The 17,936-nt window shown below is 48.0% G+C and overlaps 1 protein-coding gene across 1 annotated transcript in view; it reads right to left on the bottom strand.

Annotated features, from left to right (window-relative positions):
• DHCR24 (24-dehydrocholesterol reductase) overlaps positions 1-17,561 on the bottom strand; it is a 29,697-nt gene extending 12,136 nt beyond the window's left edge. The window contains exons 1-6 of the mRNA XM_045547935.1: positions 17,198-17,561; positions 13,743-13,898; positions 10,592-10,697; positions 9,781-9,899; positions 5,697-5,960; positions 2,059-2,202 (exon numbers count right to left, since the gene is read on the bottom strand). Coding sequence (XP_045403891.1) covers positions 2,059-2,202; positions 5,697-5,960; positions 9,781-9,899; positions 10,592-10,697; positions 13,743-13,898; positions 17,198-17,428 — 1,020 coding nt within the window. The 5' untranslated portion in view covers positions 17,429-17,561. The remainder of the gene's footprint in view (positions 1-2,058; positions 2,203-5,696; positions 5,961-9,780; positions 9,900-10,591; positions 10,698-13,742; positions 13,899-17,197) is intronic.
• Positions 17,562-17,936: the final 375 nt, after the last annotated feature.

Here is a 17,936-nt window from a genome sequence, read left to right as displayed (position 1 = left end):
CAGCATACATGAAAATCAACTCAAAATGGATCAACAACCTACATATAAGAGCTAGGACCATAATACTCTTAGAAGAAAACACAGGGGTAAATCTTCATGACCTTGGATTTGGCAACAGATTCTCAGATGGGACACTAAAAGCACAAATAACAAAAGGGAAAACAGATGAACTGGACTTCGTCTAAATTAAAAACCTCTGGTCATCAAAGGATATTACCAAGACAGTGAAAAGAAACATAAAGAATAGGAGAAAATATTTGCAAATCATGTATCTGATAAGGATCTAGTATCCGGAATATATAAAGAACTCTTACATCTCAACAACAAAGACAAACAACCCAATTTAAAAAGGGAGCAGAAGACTTGAATGGACACTTCCTGAGAGAAGATATACAATTGGCTAACAAGCATGCAACAAGATGTTCGACATCATTAGTCATTAGGAAAATGCAAATCCAAACCACAATGAGATACCACTTCACACCCACTAGGATAGCTATAATAATAATTTAAAAACCAGAAAATAACAAGTGTTGGTAAGGATGTAGAAAAACTGGAAGACTCGTACACTTCTGGTGGGAAAATAAAATGGCGTGGCCTCTGTGGAAACCAGTTTGGTGATTCCTCAGTGTTAGACGTAGAATCAGCACATGACCCAGCAATTCCACTCCTAGGGATATATCCCCAAGAACTGAAAACAAGGATTCAAACAAATGCTTGTATGTAAATGTTCATAGCAGGACTGTTCACAGTAGCCAAAAGGTTGAAACAACCCACACGTCCAACAACAGATGAGTGGAAAAACAAAATGCAGTCTATACATACAATGGAGTGCTATTCAGCCATAAAAAGAAATGAAATATTGATGCATGGAAATATTATGCTACGTGAAAGAAGCCAGTCACAAAAGGCGCACATGGCATGACTCCATTTATATGCAATATCCAGAACAGGTAAATTCACAGTGACAGAAAGCAAACTGGGGGGTGCCCAGGGTGTACCAGTGGGGAGTGGAGAGCTACTGTTTGACTGGATGAGGTTTCTTTTAGGGGGATGAAAATGCTTTGGAACTAGATAGAGGTAGTAGTTGTGCAACATTGTGAATGTACTAAATTCCTCCAAACTGTACATCGTACGATGGTTAATTTTATGTTAGCCCATTTCAAGCCGTGGGCTTGGCCGGGCGCGGTGGCTCACGCCTGTAATCCTAGCCTTCTGGGAGGCCGAGGCGGGTGGATCGCTTGAGGTCAGGAGTTCAAGACCAGGCTGAGTGAGACCCTGTCTCTACTAAAAATAGAAATAAAAATTATCTGGACAACTAAAAATATATATAGAAAAAATTAGCCGGGCATGGTGGTGCATGCCTGTAGTCCCAGCTACTCAGGAGGCTGAGGCAGTAGGATCACTTAAGCCCAGGAGTTTGAGGTTGCTGTGAGCTAGGCTGAGGCCATGGCACTCACTCTAGCCTGGGCAACAAAGTGAGACTCTGTCTCAAAAAAAAAAAAAAAAAAACAGCCGTGGGCTCTGGCTGTCCCTCTGCCTGGACATGCTCCCCTGGAGTTCCGTGTGGCCTGCTCTCCCTGTGTTCTGGTCCCTGCTCACAAGTCATCTCTTGAGGCGTCTTTCTTGACCCCCCACCCCCTGTCACCTATTTAAAATGTCACTGCTTCCCACTCATCCACCCCCCAGACAGACAATAGCAAATCCTTGCTCACTTTTCAAGGCCAAGCTTGACTGCTACCTTGAACCCTCGGAAGAACTAGCCACTTCCTCCTCTAGTTCCCATGCTCTTTATAGTGCAGGGATCCGTCTGCTTGGCGGGGCCACTGTTCCTCAAGGACAGAACAAGTACCCAGCCAGTGGCTCACGCCCCAGCACGAAGCAAATGCTTGGTAAGGAAATGACCGTGTTGCTGCTTGAGAAGGCATCCAGTTATCTCAGGACAAAGCCACTCTTTTCCCTTAAGGGAGAGACAGAGAGTGGCTACAGTGTTCACCACCCTGGTGCCCTGCCTGGCTGGCCAGGAGGAGCCAGGACTACGGGAAACCCAAGCCTCACCCGGAGCTCCCAGAAGATGCTGCGCGTGTGGCGGTGGTAGTAGTGTCTCAAGGGAACGTACTCCAGGCCCTCTTGGTTTGTCTTCAGGTAATTCTCCACGTGCTTGAAGAACCACGGCTTGTAGTAATTGCCAATGCTATTCAGCTGAAATGACAGAGGGCATTGTCATCAGCCCACAGACAAGCGCCTGATGCCATCAGGGCGTAACAGCGATACCCGGCTTCTGTTCAGCACTCCTGGCCTTTTCAAAGCTCTTTCATGTCTGTCACCACCTTTGTGACTCTTAAAAGCTGGGTAAGGTTAGGCCAGTGGGTATTTTGCAGCAGACAGTGCAGAAGCTCAAAGAGGTTAAGTGGCGTGCCAGTGCCAAACAGCAACCCCATCCTGGCCTGGCGCTCCTTCTCGGTGACAGACAAAAGCACAAATGTCTAAGTGTCTGCCACCATGCCGTGCTCCATGCAGGGGAATTCCCTGCCTTCCGCCCTCCATGAGGCAGTGTTGGCACAAACACTGAATGTGGGTCACCTCCCCACTGCCACCCAGGCCCACGATGCTGCTTGGCCACAGCACTTTCCCTCCTGTCCCTGGGCCGAGCTCCACACCCCTCTGGCACAGCAATTCCCCTGGCAGCCCCCGTCATCTGGAGGAAGCTCACAAGAATAAACCCACACGCCTCCCTGGCACTGGGCCTCCTGGTCTCCAATGCCCAAGAGCCTGTTCACCCAAATCAGTTTCAGCGTGACAGTAAGGGGTGGGGCAAAAGACACCCCACACTGGCCTCTGCCTGCTAATGCGAGGGAAGGTGAAACCCAACAGGAAACAGGGCAACCTGATCTAACCCCAGGTGAGGCCTGGCGCACACCTGGCCGTGGCACCAGCTGCATAATGAAGGTGAGACTCGGTAGTACCTGCATCAGGACCCATTCGTGCCAGAAATGCCCAGGATGTGATAAAGAACCCAGATGTGCGTCTCTTCCGGGCACGGGCCAGCTGAGGCGGCCAGGTAGCCGAATGAGCCCCAGTCCAGCCCTCACAGCTTGATAGCGCCACTTCCTGTCTCTGGGCCTGCCCTGTACAATGGGGACAGGCTGCCTCCTCCCAGGGTCGCGCTGGGCCAGTGGCCAGTGCCTGCAGAGGGCCCCTCAAGGACTTGGCACATATGGACAAAGCGCTGAGCAGCGTTCCAAACAGGGATGTTCGCAAGGAATGCTCCTAAAATAACACATCCACACGTCTTGTGGCATCTACCACTCTCCTGTCCCAGCTCTGTTCCCACTGGGTCTCAGGGTCTTACTCTTTGGGGCACCCGGCAAATATCTATGGCCTTGGAGCCCAGCCCCTCTGCCACTGGTGCCAGGAGAGCCTCTGGGCCTCGGTTTTCTCCTTGGGAAACAAGGGAATCAAGTCATGTGTTCAAGCATTTTAAAATCTGTACAAACCCTCCGCTCAAACATAACCTTAGGTGGCATCGGATACATCAAATGGATGATAGAAGAGCAGTTTTGGGTACAGTGGGGGTGGTGACTCCCCTGGGACCCTCCCTTGGCCTTACTACTGCTGACAGCCTCTAACGCAACACCTTAGAGCAGACCTCTGGTCTAGACGTCCTTGCTAGGTGACCAGTGCTAGATGACACACGGTGACTAGGCTTTGGCCCAGGTCAAGCAGAGCCAGGGCCCGAGTACTTGGACTCAGTGTTCAGGGCTGCTGCCACCACTGCTCCAGGACCCCGTCCCCCAGCACTCAACAGTGTCCCACAGGAAGCAATGTTTGTGGATGATGCTAAGTTCTCGGGGCTGATAAGTAGGGAGCTGACGCTGAACCAGGAATCAGAGACCGAATTTAAATCTGCTCTGTCCTCGCTGTGTGTCCTCAGGAGTCTCTTTCCCTCCCTGGGCCCCTTTTCCTTATATGGAGAGGGGGTTGTACCAGATGATTTTCTAGCCATTTCCAATTTTAAAATGTTTTAAGTACATAGGTATAGATAAGAGCCTTAGGAGCCTTAAGAGATGTCTGTCCTTTGATCTACTAATTCTACTTTATGGAGGCAATGTAACGACATGGAGAAACACTTATCACACTAAACAAGACACATTTGAACAGGTGATCACATCTAAAGACAAACCAACCAAAAAACTCTGCAAAGAGATGCTCAACTTCACAAGTGATCCAAGAACTGCAAAATAAAACGAGATACTATTTTTAACCCTATCAGATTGGCAAAAATGAAAGAGTGATACTATCCAGTGCTGGCAAGAACGCAGGGGAAAAGGCGTTCTCGCATGCCGCCCCTGCGAGCAGGTATATGTACGGCTCTCCTGGAGGGCTGTTTAGTTGTATCTATCAATAGTTAATGTGCTCAAAGCCTTGGGTCAGAAATTCTGTTTTTCACTCGACCCTACACAAATGTTTGTACAAAATGGCAAGGATGGGTAGAAGAGAATCTTCAATCTTCAATGCAATCTTATTTGTTAGAGCAAAACAAGTTGAGCGACATGAATGTTCATCAGTAAGTGATGAGTTAGGCCAGCTATTTACATGCAACGGTGGGATATGATAGAATGAAACGAGGGCCCACACACGTACACACACACAGAAATGGGTCTCAAAGGATGCACACTAAACTGTTACAAGTGGTTACCCTGGGTGGAAAGAGATGCACTTTAACCTTTTCTTTATGTATTTCAACATTGTTATATACTACTTTTGTAATTTACTAGACAGGCGCTTTAACCGCCTAAGCCACAGAGCCAGCACTTCTTTTGTAATTTAAAAACTTAAAAATCTATGCACAGAAAAAGAGGAAATAAAGTTTTCTCCCAGTGTCCATGGGGGATTGGTTCCCCGACCTCCCCAAATCCGAGGAGGCTCAGTCCCTTATGTAAAATGGCACAGTATTTGTATATAAGCTACACACACCCTCCTGTACACTTTGAGCCACTACTAGATTACTTATAATACCTAATACAATGTACAGGCTCTGTAATGGTTATTATACTGTATTGTTGAGGAAATAATTGCAAGGAAAAAAGTCTGTCCATGTTCAGCACAGACACAATCATCCATTTCTCCCCACTGAATATTTTCAATCTGTGCTTGGCTGAACCCACGGATGTGGAGGGCCGACTGCACACCAAACACATTAGCAACAGCTGGTTTGGGGTCATGTTCACAGCTGGAGGCTTTTCTTTCCCTTTGTTTATACCTTCCACGTCTCTTATAATAAGCACAAATCCTTTCTAAATGGAGAAAAACTATTAACAATTACACAGTGTAAGGGGAAGGAGTGTCAATCCGGATTCTGAAGCATCAAATCAGCTACCCAGAGCTTGGCTTCATCACCTCGTGGAAGTTTACGTTAGCTCTTGGAGCCTTGGTTCCTCGTCTATGAAATGGGGTTTGCTGTGGGCACCAAAGATTACATCTATCAAAAGACCAGCACGTCCCTGGCCGGTGGCAGGGGCAGAGTAAATGGAAGCTTCTGTCACTGTCCCAGTCTCTGACGGGAGATCCTGTTGCCTGTACCCAGGTGGGCTGGCCAGGGAGCAGCCTCGAACAGCTGGCTGCCAGGGCCTGGGTGGGGCAATGGGCTCAGTCCCCGCCCCACCCCCGCCAGGCCTTCCTCATCCCCGGCCTACCTTGCTGGGCTCTGCCTCGTCTGTCATGACACCCGTCATGATGACAGCCTCATCCAGGGAGTAGAGCAGCCCTTCAATGAAGTGGTTCTCCGGCCGCTGGGACTCTTGGGTGAATTTTTCACAGATGGCCTCCAGGCCCCGCACCGGCTCAAACCGCAGCTTGACATACTTCTTGGCAGGGATGATGCGGATCTCAGCAGCCACCAGGAAGCCCAGGGTCCCACAGGACCAGGGCACAGCGTAGAACAGGTCTGAGTTTTCGGTCTGAGGGACAGAATTGACACATGTTGAGAGCTGGAGCCCTGGACCCCACGTCGTGGGAGCAAAGAACCAGGGCCTGGCTAAATCCCTGATCTGTCGCTATCTTGTGTAAACCCAAGCAGTGAACTCTACAAACTGCTTTCTGGGCTTTAGTTTCCTTTCTGCAGCTTCCACATGACATTTACCTAATATTGCCCTCTGTCTCAGGGGCGCTCACCGAGAGAGCATCCTCCCGCTTCCACCTGGGCACAGCCCCTGAACCAGAGGCCACCCAGGAAGGAGCCATGACCAGCACTGCCCAAAGACCCACAATGGGGGACTAAGGAGCAGGGGTCCAAGGCCAGGCTAAAAAAGGGCTGAACCCTTACTCTGAGTCAGGGTAGCCAGGGAACATTAAGATGCCTCCTTTCTGGGCGATTACTAAAATTTACAAAGCCTTTCCCGGTCCATTAGCTTGTGGGACCCACCCCCTACAAGGCCCAGGGAGAGCATTAACACCCACTTATGACAGGTAAGGAAAGTGAGTTTCCAAGAGGCAACACGACTCACCCAAGGCTTCCCAGAAAGCCAGCCCACGCTGGGGTTCACACAAGATCATCTAACCCCTGATCTAGCGTTCTTCCTACAACACCTCTTCTGGCTCCAGAAACCTGTACCTAACTTCATCATTTTCTTGTTTTGACATCTGTCTCTGAGACAGACAACTGACTTTTCCTTTGGCCATTCTAATTCTAATAAAGCTTTGGTTAGAATAAAGCTCTTTTTGAAAATGTCCAGCCTTTTCTTGCCTTTACCAAGAGGACAGCGCTGTGCAGTCTCTGCTAAACCTGCACCCCCTTGGTGGTGGGCATGGTGGATGCAGCAGGGAGAGGAGTGGAGCAGGAAGCCCTGCAGCAGGCCGGCAGAAGCCTCTGGAACAGCAGAACTGGACTCACCAACCCCCATTCTTGGCCACCAGCTAATCACACTGTTCGGATCATGGCAGTAATTACGTGGCACCTGCTCTGTGCCCGGCTCTACTCGAGGAGGTTCCCATACAGCCTTGCACACCTACTTACTCCTCCTGACATTTGTCAGGTCAGGAACTTGGGCCTCAGAGAAGGGCTAAGGCACAAATGTTTGTCTCCTTAGAAGACAGGGCCCAGGCACGTGTTCAGGGAAATGTGCTGAGCTGATGTCACTCCTGACACAGATCTCTCTCGTTCAGGATCAGAGCTCTCAAGCTGGGAGTCCCTCCCTGGACTTTCTTCTGTGAGGCCAGTTAACTTTTTTTTTTAATAAGTAGAAAGAGTACACTCTAAAATAGTGATTGAAAGTATAGGATAGTAAATACATAAACCAGTAACACAGTCCTTTATTACCAAGTATTAGGTACTGTACATAATTATATGTGCAACACTTTCACAAGACTAGCAGTGCGGTAGTTTGTTTACAGCAGCCATTGTGGTGGGTCTCTGAAATATCCACTTCAAAAGGACCAGACTGTCCCTCCCATCCCAGGGGCTCCTGACACATGCCAGGACAGATCTCAGGTTGCTTAAAGTTTCAATACTGCTCCACTCCTCAGATAAAATGCCTTAAATGTTTGTGTCCCAGCTTGGGTGGTAGAATTGTCCTTTATTTTTCCAAAACTGCCCCATTAATCACTTTTAGTTATAGTCATGCACTCTGTGAAGTTGTCAGACTCAAATGGATGCATCACTGCTAAGAAAACCCTGATAAATAGAGCCGGGGAAGGCCATGAAGTCAGGGCGCTCCCTACACTTACGTTTGTGCTAACAAAAAAGACTCTACAAAAACCACAACCTTGCACAAAGGCCATCGCAATCTTGCATAAAAAATACTTCTGCAAGGACATCTGTCCAAGGTTGGAGAGGCATCATTCTTGTTATTGATCTTTGTAGCCATGGATAATTATCTCAAAACAAGTATGTAATTCTCCTAATTTTTCCTTTAAAAACCTTTGTCTTCTTTGAATATGCACATAGTTTACCATGGTACGGGAATTCCCATTACAATGCTCTATTTCCAAATACATATCTTTTCTTTTAGAGAGCCCCTCTCTGTTACTTAGTTGGGTTGACAACCACACAATATCATTTTGGTCAGTGATGAACCGCACATATGACGGTGGTCCCATCAGGTTATAGTAGTGGAGCTGAAAAATTCCTGTCGCCTTGTGATGTCATAGCCATCGTAAGGTCACAGCACAACGAATTACTCATGTGTGGTGATGCTACTGTAAACAAGCCTACTGCACTGCTAGTCATATAAAAGTATCGCACATACAATTATGTACAATACATAATACTTGATAACGATAATAAAGGACTATGTTGCTGGTTCATGTATTTACTATGCTGTACTTTTAATAGTTATTTTAGAGTGTACTCCTTCTACTTATTAAAAAAAAAAGTTAACTGTAAAACAGCCTCAGGCAGGCCCCTTGGGAGGTATTCTAGAAAAGGGCATTGTTATCATAGGAGATGACAGCTCCATGCGTATTACTACCCCTGAAGACTTGCCAGTGCGACAAGAAGTGGAGGTGGAAGACAGTGATATTGATGATCCTAACCCTGTGTAGGCCTGGGCTCACGTGTGTGTTGGTGTCTTAGTTTTTAACAAAAAAGTTTAAAAAGCAAAAAAATAAAATATTGTTTTAATAGAGAAAAGCTTTCAGAATAAAGATATAAAGAAAGAAAATATTTTTTGTACAGGTATACAATGTATTTGTGTTTCAAGCTAAGTGTTATTACAAAAGAGTTAAAAAAATAAAAAAGTTTATAAAGTAAAAAAGTTACAGCAAGCTAAGACTAATTTATTAAAGAAAGAAAAATAGTTTTTATAAGTTTAGTGTAGCCTAAGTGTATAGTATTTATCAAGTATACAGTAATGTATTATGATGTCCTAGGCCTTCACATTCACTTGACACTCACTCACTGACTCACTCAGAGAAACTTCCAGTCCTACCAGCTCCATTCCACACTGTAAGTGCCCTATACAGGTGTTCCATTTTTTATCTTATTTTCTTTTGTAGAGACAGAATCTTACTATGTTGCTCAGATTGATCTCGAACTGCTGGCCTCCAGCAATCCTCCCATCTCTGCCTCCCAAAGTGCTGGGATTATAGGTGTGAGCCATCATGCCCGGGCCCCATTTTTAAAACCTTTTGTACCATATTTTTACTTTACCTTTTGTATGTTTAGATATGTTTAGATACACAAATACCATTGTGTTACAAGTCCTACAGTATTCAGAGTACAGTAACATGCTGCACAGGTGTGCAGCCTAGGAGCAATAGGCTACACCATCTAGGTTTCTGTAAACACACTCTGATGTTCACACAATGATGACACTGCCTAAGGCTGTATTTCTCAGAATATGTCCTTGTCATTAAGTAACACACGACTGTACCTAATAACATCTGATGAAGAGCTTTGATGCTGAGGCCTGACTTTCTCCAGAGAGTCAGTATGGTGTAATGAATGGCTAAGGGCAAGGATCTGGGAGCCTGATTACGAGAGTCCAGCTTGTGTGGGATTTACTAGCTGTGTGACCTAGGGCAAGTTATTAACTTCTCTGTGCTGTAGTTTCCTATATATAAAATGAGGATATAATAGTACCTACCTCATAATGTTGTGGAAGGATCAAATGCCTTAGTATATATAAAACATTTACAACACTGCCTAAACACACACAAGGGGTTACATAAATTTTTTAAATTATTATAGATACAGATCCAGACTGAATAGGTGTCTTTGAAATGAAGCACCCCCAGAGAGCCAGAGCAGGCTGGCACGGATGTCCCCACCTCTCAACTCACCGGCGTGCATCGCACAAAGCTGCCATCGGCCAGGACCAGCTCGTAGGCGGTGCAGATGTGTTGGAATAGGCCATACTTGTGAGATGATGACTCTATGCCTGTGCCCATGATCAAGCCCCCTGCAGAGACACACCTGTTAGCCAGGGAGTGCTGTGGGGTACAGGGTGGAGGGTGGTTTGGAGCTGGGGGGCCTCTTAGTACAACAGAGGCGTGACAGGCTGGCAGAAATGGGGCTGTTGACTGAGGGTAGATTTCCCACCTCTGTGACGCTAGAGGGCAGGAGAGAAGGAGGGGCGTAGACGGGGAGGGCATCTTCAGAGGCAGGGGATGGATGGGCAGACCCCGGCAAGGGTGCTCGCACCCTCACCTCTGACCACCTCAACCTAGAAACCTGCATGCATTTATTCGAAGAAAGACTTTAATGAAATGGCATGTTGATGGGGTGGCATTAAGTCGTGTTCTGAAAGTGTTTCCCTGGAAAAGAAAAGACTTTGGGGGCCGTGAATCCTATGGCAGAAAAGAGCGATTAGGCTTATTCTGTGTATACCCGAGGGCAGAACTGGAGCAATGGACACAGGGGAGCAGATTCAAGCCACAGATTAAAAAGTGCTGTCTGATAACTTGAGCCGCTCAGAAACAGAGCAGTGGGCAGTGAACACTCTGCCATCGGAGCAGGCAAATAAGAGACAGGGTAACTTTTGTCACAGATGGAATAGCGGTGATTCCTAGACCAGATGGAAGGTGGCCAAGGCCCAGGGCTCTGATCCTAGGACCACCTGACTCCTCCTGCCCGTTAACATGGAGTCCTCACCCACTGTGAGGTCATCGAGCTCAGGCAACACAGGCAGGGTCCAGCCAATGGAGGTCAGCAGGGCGGTCACCTGACCCATGGACACCAGGGGCTCCACACGGACAATCTGTTGACAGAACAGAAGAGACCCTGGGTCACAAGGAGGCTGCCAGGCCTAGGAGGGGACTGCTGCACACAGAAGGTGTCATCTCAAACCTTCCCAAACACTCAACGCAGGGATTCCTATACAGTCTTTACAGGCTCTTTCTAGAACACTACCCTGCCTTTGATTACAGCGAGTGCAATTTCTAGCTCTGAGTTAGCTAGTGTTTAACCTCATCCCTTCAAATATCTTTACATTTAATGCTTAGTTTATTTTTTTCTAGACTACAGAAGAAATACTCATTTACTTGGAAGATACAGCAAAAATGAAGAAGAAAACAAAAATCATCCATCCTAGTTTTTCAGAGTTACAATGTTAATACTAGAATGTATTTACTTTGTTTTTTTCATACATATCTATATTGCTATTTTCTGTTTTAATACAACACACTCAAACACACGATTTTCTGTCTTGCCTTTTTAAAATTTAACACTATACTATGACCATCACACCCCTTAACATTAAATATTCTTGGAAAACATGATTTTTGAAAGCACACATTAATATGCCATCCCATGGACTTCTACTTCTAGCTGAGATAGAGCAACAGGGACCAGATTTATCCTGCTGCCTGAAATGGAAAAAAACACACAAAAAACCCCAGACAAAATATATGAAACAAGAGTTTTCACTACAGGGGACATAAGCAGTCAAAGTGAGTGATCCCTGAGAGGCAGGAGACAAACAAGGTGAGCTCTATGGATGCCCAGCTAACTGCCTACAGTTAGGCGTGCAGGAAGGGGAACCTGGGTGCAGCCCACAGGCTCCCCGAGTTGAGGAGACAGAGATGAAAGCCCCAGAAGAGCAAGGTGAGTAGAGTATGTAGGACAGAGTACTGGAGAGGACAGAGTTGCACAGAGAGAAAACTTCAGCAACCTGCAAAGGGTGTCCCTTGAATATTCAATTAAGTACTGGTTGGTGCACATACATGAGGCTATTATCTGAGGCTGAAGTCAGGGGAAAAAACCACCAGAGAAGGTAACAGGTAATAGCACCAGGGGCTCACACAGGGCAGGAGACAGTGTCAGTGCCCATAAGTCAGACTGGAAAAACCTCATGATTTTTCTAGTACTCAGGACGCTCTTGCCTCAGCAGTAGGAAATAATTAACCTGAGATTAAATGCTGTCCTGGTCTCACCTAAAACAATCAAGACCGAACAGATCAAACCATTCCAAATAACTTAGCTGCCTCCTAGAACAAAAGTCAAAAATACAGGAATACAAAAACACTCAGCACCCAACAAGGTAAAAATGCCAGAATGTCTCAACGTCACAATCCAATCAAAGTTTACCAGACATGCAAAGAGGCAGGAAAATTTGACCCATAATGAGAAGAAAAATCAATCAAGGAAAACAGACCAGCACTGACACAGATGTTAGAATTAGCAAACAGGAACATCAAATAGTTGTTATAACTATATTCTATATATTCAAAAATTTAAATAGAGGCATTAAAAACATATTAAAAAGGCCCAAATCAAACTTCTAGAAATGAAAACCACAAAGTCTAAAATGAAAGACACACTGGATGGGACTAACAGCAAATTAGAAATTGTAGAAGAAAAGATTAGTGAACTTAAATACACAGCAACAGAAATTATCCAAAATGAAACAGAGAGAGAAAAAAGAATTTTAAAAGTGAACAGTGCCTCAGTGAGCTGAGCTGTGGAACAACTTGAAGAAAACCTAGAAGAAAACCTTTGTGACATTGGATCAGGCAAGGATTTCTTAAATAAGGCATCAAAAACACCATGTGTAAAAGAAGAAATTAATAACTTGGACTTATTAAGAACTTTTGGTTTTCAAAAGACAAGCCACAGACTATGAGAAAATATTTGCAAATCATTTCTCTGCTGAAGGACTTGTTTTCAGATATATAAATGGCAAGTATGCACACGAAATGTGCATAATCATTAGTTATTAGGGAAATGCAAATCAAAACCACAATGAGAAACTACTACACACCTATTGGAATGGCTAAAACTAAGAAGACTAACCATGCCAAGTTTATGATGATATGCAACAACTAAAACGCTCACACTTTTGAAAACCAATTTAGCAGTTTCTTAACAAGTTAAATGTACACCTACCATATGATCTAGTCATTCCACTCCTAAGTACTTGCCCAAGAGAGAGGAAAGCATATGTCCACACACAGACTGTCCACTTTATTTGTAATAGACCCCAAATTGGAAACAGCCAAACTGTCCATCAGCAGGGAATGGATAAACTGCGATGTATCCACACAATGGAACACTCCTCAGCAGTGAAACAGAATGCACTATTGACACATGCATCAACACGGATGAATCTCAAAATAATTATGCTGAGTGAAAGAAGCTAGACAAAAAAAGAGTACTGTATGATCCCAGTTATATAGAACTCTAGATCCAAACTAATTCACAGTGACAGAAAGCAGATACACCATACTTAACGACTCCCCGATTATTGGGTATGTGTTGTTCATTAGAGATAAAGCTGTGATATAATCTGTGTTGGCTCTTTAATTACACTGAAGCCTATTTCCTTTCTCCTTACACCAGGTTTCAAGAAGTAGTTAATTACTAGATGGGCCAAAGACTATGCACATTCCTAAGGCTATTAAACAAGAGGATCTCCAGGAAGCTTGTAACAAGGCCCACACCTGCCAGCCACCTTCAGAATAGCCCATTTTTCACCAGCAAGTTTCCTTACCAGGATGGGTAATTGGGTTTCCTTTTGCCTCTCATTTGTGCCCATGATCCCCCCCATCCCTGACTTCCTGTGGAACTGCAGACAACCAAAGGGTCTCCCTGAGCTCTCAGTTTGCTCTCTTGTGAGATGGGGCTATGACCCATCTCCCCCTGGTGGCTGTGAGGCTTTAGAGGACAGCAATGGTGGACAGAGCCTCATGTGATGACCACGGGCCTTGGTCCTGTTCACTCTGGCATGCCGTTGGCTAAAATCATCTCCCTGAGTCACCTGCACCGGGGGCGGTGCTCCAGAACCAGGGAACAGTGACGCTCTCACCTGTTTCTCGGTGTCCACCTCCAGAATGTCCATCAGGTTGATCATGATGTTTTTGTGTGTCTTCTTGTACTTCCCGACCCGCAGTGAGATGGTGAGCCAGCCAGGGCGCCCTGTGCACATGAAGGTCTTGCTGCCCTGTTCCTTCCATTCCCGCACCTGCAACCAGGGGACAGAGGCTGAGCTGGCCCCACTGGGATCCCCAGAGCAGCTTGCAGCTCTGCTTTCAGGGAGAGGGAGCTGGGAAGGATGCCTCTGTCCAGGCACTGGAAGGAATGGCATGATGGAAACAAAGGCCTGCTGGCCCTGCCCTCTGGCACCTCCCTGGCTAGTGAGGCCGGCAGAAAAGCCAACATGTTGCTATACCACAAGGCAGAATGAAGAAAGAGCTAGAATACAGGATCAAAGTGTTTTGAAAATATTAACTCTAACTGGGAAGTTCAGAAAAGGTTTTATAATGGTAATAATAGCAATTATAAGAATGTACCATTTACTGGGTGTCCACACCCTGCTAGGCACCTATTGCACACTGTCCTGTTTAATTCTCAAAATAATCCCAGGGAGTTAGGATGACACCCTTTTGCAGATGAGACAACTCAGAAGCAAAATAACTTGGCCAATGTCACACAACTGGTGAATGCAGAGCCCAGATTCACAGCCAGGACTGTATGACTTCAGGCCTGGGAGGACAGATGCGCTTGTAGTAATACTCCACAGAGTAAGAGCTGACACTTAATTGAGGCTTATTATGTGCCAAGCCCTGTTCTAAGCATTCACACATGTTAATTCATGTATCACTTTGGGGGAGAGAAGGGGGAGGAAAGGTCCACCAAGCCAATGGAAGGAACAGCTTTTGCAAAACCTCTAAGTGACCAGAGCACAAAACACACAGAATAAATGGCCCAGGGATGACAAGCCCATCAGGAACACAGTGCTCCTTTCCTGTTGAGATGGATAAGAGCAGGGGAGGTAGATATCTGTTGTTCTGACCTGCCACCATCCATTTCCTCTTCATCTGCTTCTAACAATGCCAACTTCCTTTGGTCCAGTGAGGCTAATACTACTCCCACGCCCCAGGAGGTGGGTGCACAACTGAGGTCTGATTCTATCGTCCTGGTCACAGGTTCAGGGATGGACCTATGACCCAACTCAAGCCAATGACACCAGTTCCAGGAGAGGCACTCTCTCTTTCCTGGGGTTTCTAAGCTGGTTGGATATAAGCCAGAAACTGTTGGGGCCTCCACAGGGAGACAGTCTCCCAGGAATGAAGTCAACCCAGAGGAAAACAGAGCCAAGAGATGGCAGATGGATGGAAAGATGGAGATGGGGAAGAGGGGGTCCTGATATAGCCATGCCTGGGCCAGTTTTACTACTGGACTTATCAGAACCTGGGCCAGTAAAGTCCCCCTTTGCTCAAGCATGTTTGAATTTAGCTTCTTTAACTTGCAACCAAAAATCCTACCGAATACTGGTCAGGCCTCCTGGAGGAGGCTGCACTGGAGCTGGCCGGACAAACAGCTCAACATGGGGAAGGACTTTGCGGGAAAGGGCAGGTATTGAGGAAGACATTCCTGCAAGCTGGGAGTGAAAGGATGAAAGGTGGAATTACCTGACCAACCAGGTCTTGTCCTTGCCCTACTCTGTAGCCCCAGGACTTGATACAAACACAGCTGGGAGGGAGTGGATTAGGGGTGCTGCTGCATTTAAGCTGGACAGTGGGCCACATGAAGTGAATGTGGAAGCCATGAAGCCTGAAACACTGATTGGATTGGATCCGGATGGGAGCCAATCAAGATTTTGGGCAGGTACCCGATGACTATGTGCAGGCCAAAGAGAGGTTAGGTGGGCCCAGAAAAGGGGCAACTCATCAGACAGCTATTACAACAAGCCAGGTGTTGTAGAACCAGACCTACAGGATTTTGGGTGGGGAGAAGCATGGGAAAGAAGAAATGTTGGAGTTTGGGCTCTGAGATTAAGATATCCTGGGCTTTAGCCCCATTTACCAGCTACATCATTCTGGGCACATAACTCAATTTGAACCTCAATTTTTTTTCCCATTTGTAAAACAGGTGCAAGACCTCCCAGGGTTGCTGTGAGGATTAGAAATAATGGACATCAATGGGACAGGGTGTGGCACATGGCAGGCCAGGGCAGTGGGCTACTCCAGCTGGGCCCCATGTCTGCCTGCCCACAGTGAGGCCTTTGGTTTAGTTTAGGTTAATAAGCACTCACTAGGCTGCTTTGAGCAAGCCCCATGGGTCAGAGGTGAGTCAGATAACAGTCCCCGCCTTGCAGGAGCTCACAGTCTGATGGAGGAGATGTGCAGGTAGGTGGAGAATCTGAACTTGTGGAAAGAGCTAGGAAAGAGAGTGAAGTTGGGGAGGGAGGGTAGGCAGGGCTCTGGAGCTGTGTGACTGTGGCCAGCAAAACCCAGGGCAGCAGGGCAACGTGCTTCCAGAGTCTGCATTCTCCCACCGGGCCCACGGGCTTCTCTCTCACAAGAATGTCTCTCTGCATCCATCTTCCCGTTCTTGCCCGCAGCACCCAGAGCAGAGCAAACAGAATATGGAGGCTGCTACACTTACTGGAGGGTGGCTGCAGGAAACAGAAGCTCTCTGCAACCTGATGCCAGTAAGAGAGGAACATAAGGAGGGTAGAGGGAGCCAAGAGACTGCCCAGCCCCACGCCCATGCCAGCCCTGGATGTGGAGGTTCCTCTGTGAGATGCAGCAGGGTCACGGGCTCTGTGGGTGCTGGCACAGGGAGGATGTCAGAGGTACTGGGAGATGGACCGACTACCTTTGTCCAGGAGTGAGCCCTCCATCACCAGCGGCTGTGAGGCTCTTCCCTTGGGATTCTACTTTCTTGCTTTAGTTCTCCATGCTAAACGCAGCGAAAGCACCTTGCTGCTACAAAATAAACTCCAAACTCGAACCTGGGATCGAGGCCTCTCTCCAACCTAGCTCCAAATAGACTTTCCAACCTTCTCCCCATCCTGTCGTCCCTGCACTTTCCCTCTTCTCAGCCTTCGCTCTCACCTGACACACCTTCCCCCAATCATTTACCCAATTTTCCAATCTCTAGACCCAGCTCCACCTCCCGGAAGCCTTTCCTCCTCCAAAACGCTTGGGTCTGGTGAGAGTTACCTGAGTGTTGCACACCTTCCCCTGTCTTAGGATTCCTTACAGCCCCGCAGGTGCCCTGCGCGCAGTGGGCACTCCATAAACATCAGAGCAATGTTTTGCTCCCCACTGCCTTTGCTTATTCTGTTAACTCCCCAGAGCCCCCCCATCACATTTTTGTTTCGTTCCAGTCCCCCTCCAACGCCAGCTCCTCGGTGAAGTCCTGGCTTTCCGCTGCACCGCACCTCCCTTCGCCGCCGGCGTACCGCTATCCACGCGCACGCTGCGTCTCCCGGAGCCAGCGTGCCTGGGCCCCGGCCGCGCCCGGCGCCCTCACCTGCTTCTGGATGTCCCGCACGCGCTGCTCGTGCAGGCGCGGCGCGCTGCTGAGCTTGAACACCACCCAGGCGCGCACGTAGTAGTAGATGTCGAAGATAAGCGAGAGTGGCAGGAGGAAGAGGCACACGAATACCCAGCGCTGGTGGATGAGCACGAACTCCAGCCCCTTCAGGCGCACCCAGAGCAGGAAGAGCAGCGCGCACACGGCCAGCGACACGGCGGGCTCCATGGTGCCGCGCCGCGCGGGGAGGGCCGAGGGCTCCGGTCGCCTGCCACCGCCGCCCGCTCCGGTCGCCTGCCACCGCCGCCTAAGCAGCCTGGGGAATCGCCCGCCGCCTCCCGATTGGCTTGGGTCGCCAAGGTTCGGTGGGCCGAGACCCGGGCGGCGACCAATGGCGAGCCGCGCCGGGGATCGGACCAGGAATCCGCTGCTTTCATTGGCTGTGGGAGTCAGGCCGCTCCACCCTCTTCTGCCCGCCGCCGCAGGAGGAGGGGCTGACCGGGGGCAGGGGCGCTGGAGGGATCAGCGGCGCTCTGCGGCGCAGCGCCGGAATGCCGGGCTCCCGGCCCTCGGGGCTGCAGGGCCTCCGCTTCCTCTCCTCCTTGTGTGGCGTTTCCTCCAGACGCTCGTTAAACGGTCACGCGTCCGATTATCTCCCGAGGAGTGGGAAGTGCCCAGGCCCTAAGTTAGTCACCCTGCAGCTCGGCAGGAGCTTCCCGGGCCAGGGAAGGTGGAA

Source organism: Lemur catta, chromosome 3, assembly GCF_020740605.2.
Source record: "Lemur catta isolate mLemCat1 chromosome 3, mLemCat1.pri, whole genome shotgun sequence".
NCBI lineage: Eukaryota > Metazoa > Chordata > Mammalia > Primates > Lemuridae > Lemur > Lemur catta.
Note: the sequence above shows the minus strand (reverse complement) of the source record. Positions and strands in the feature narration are given on the sequence as shown.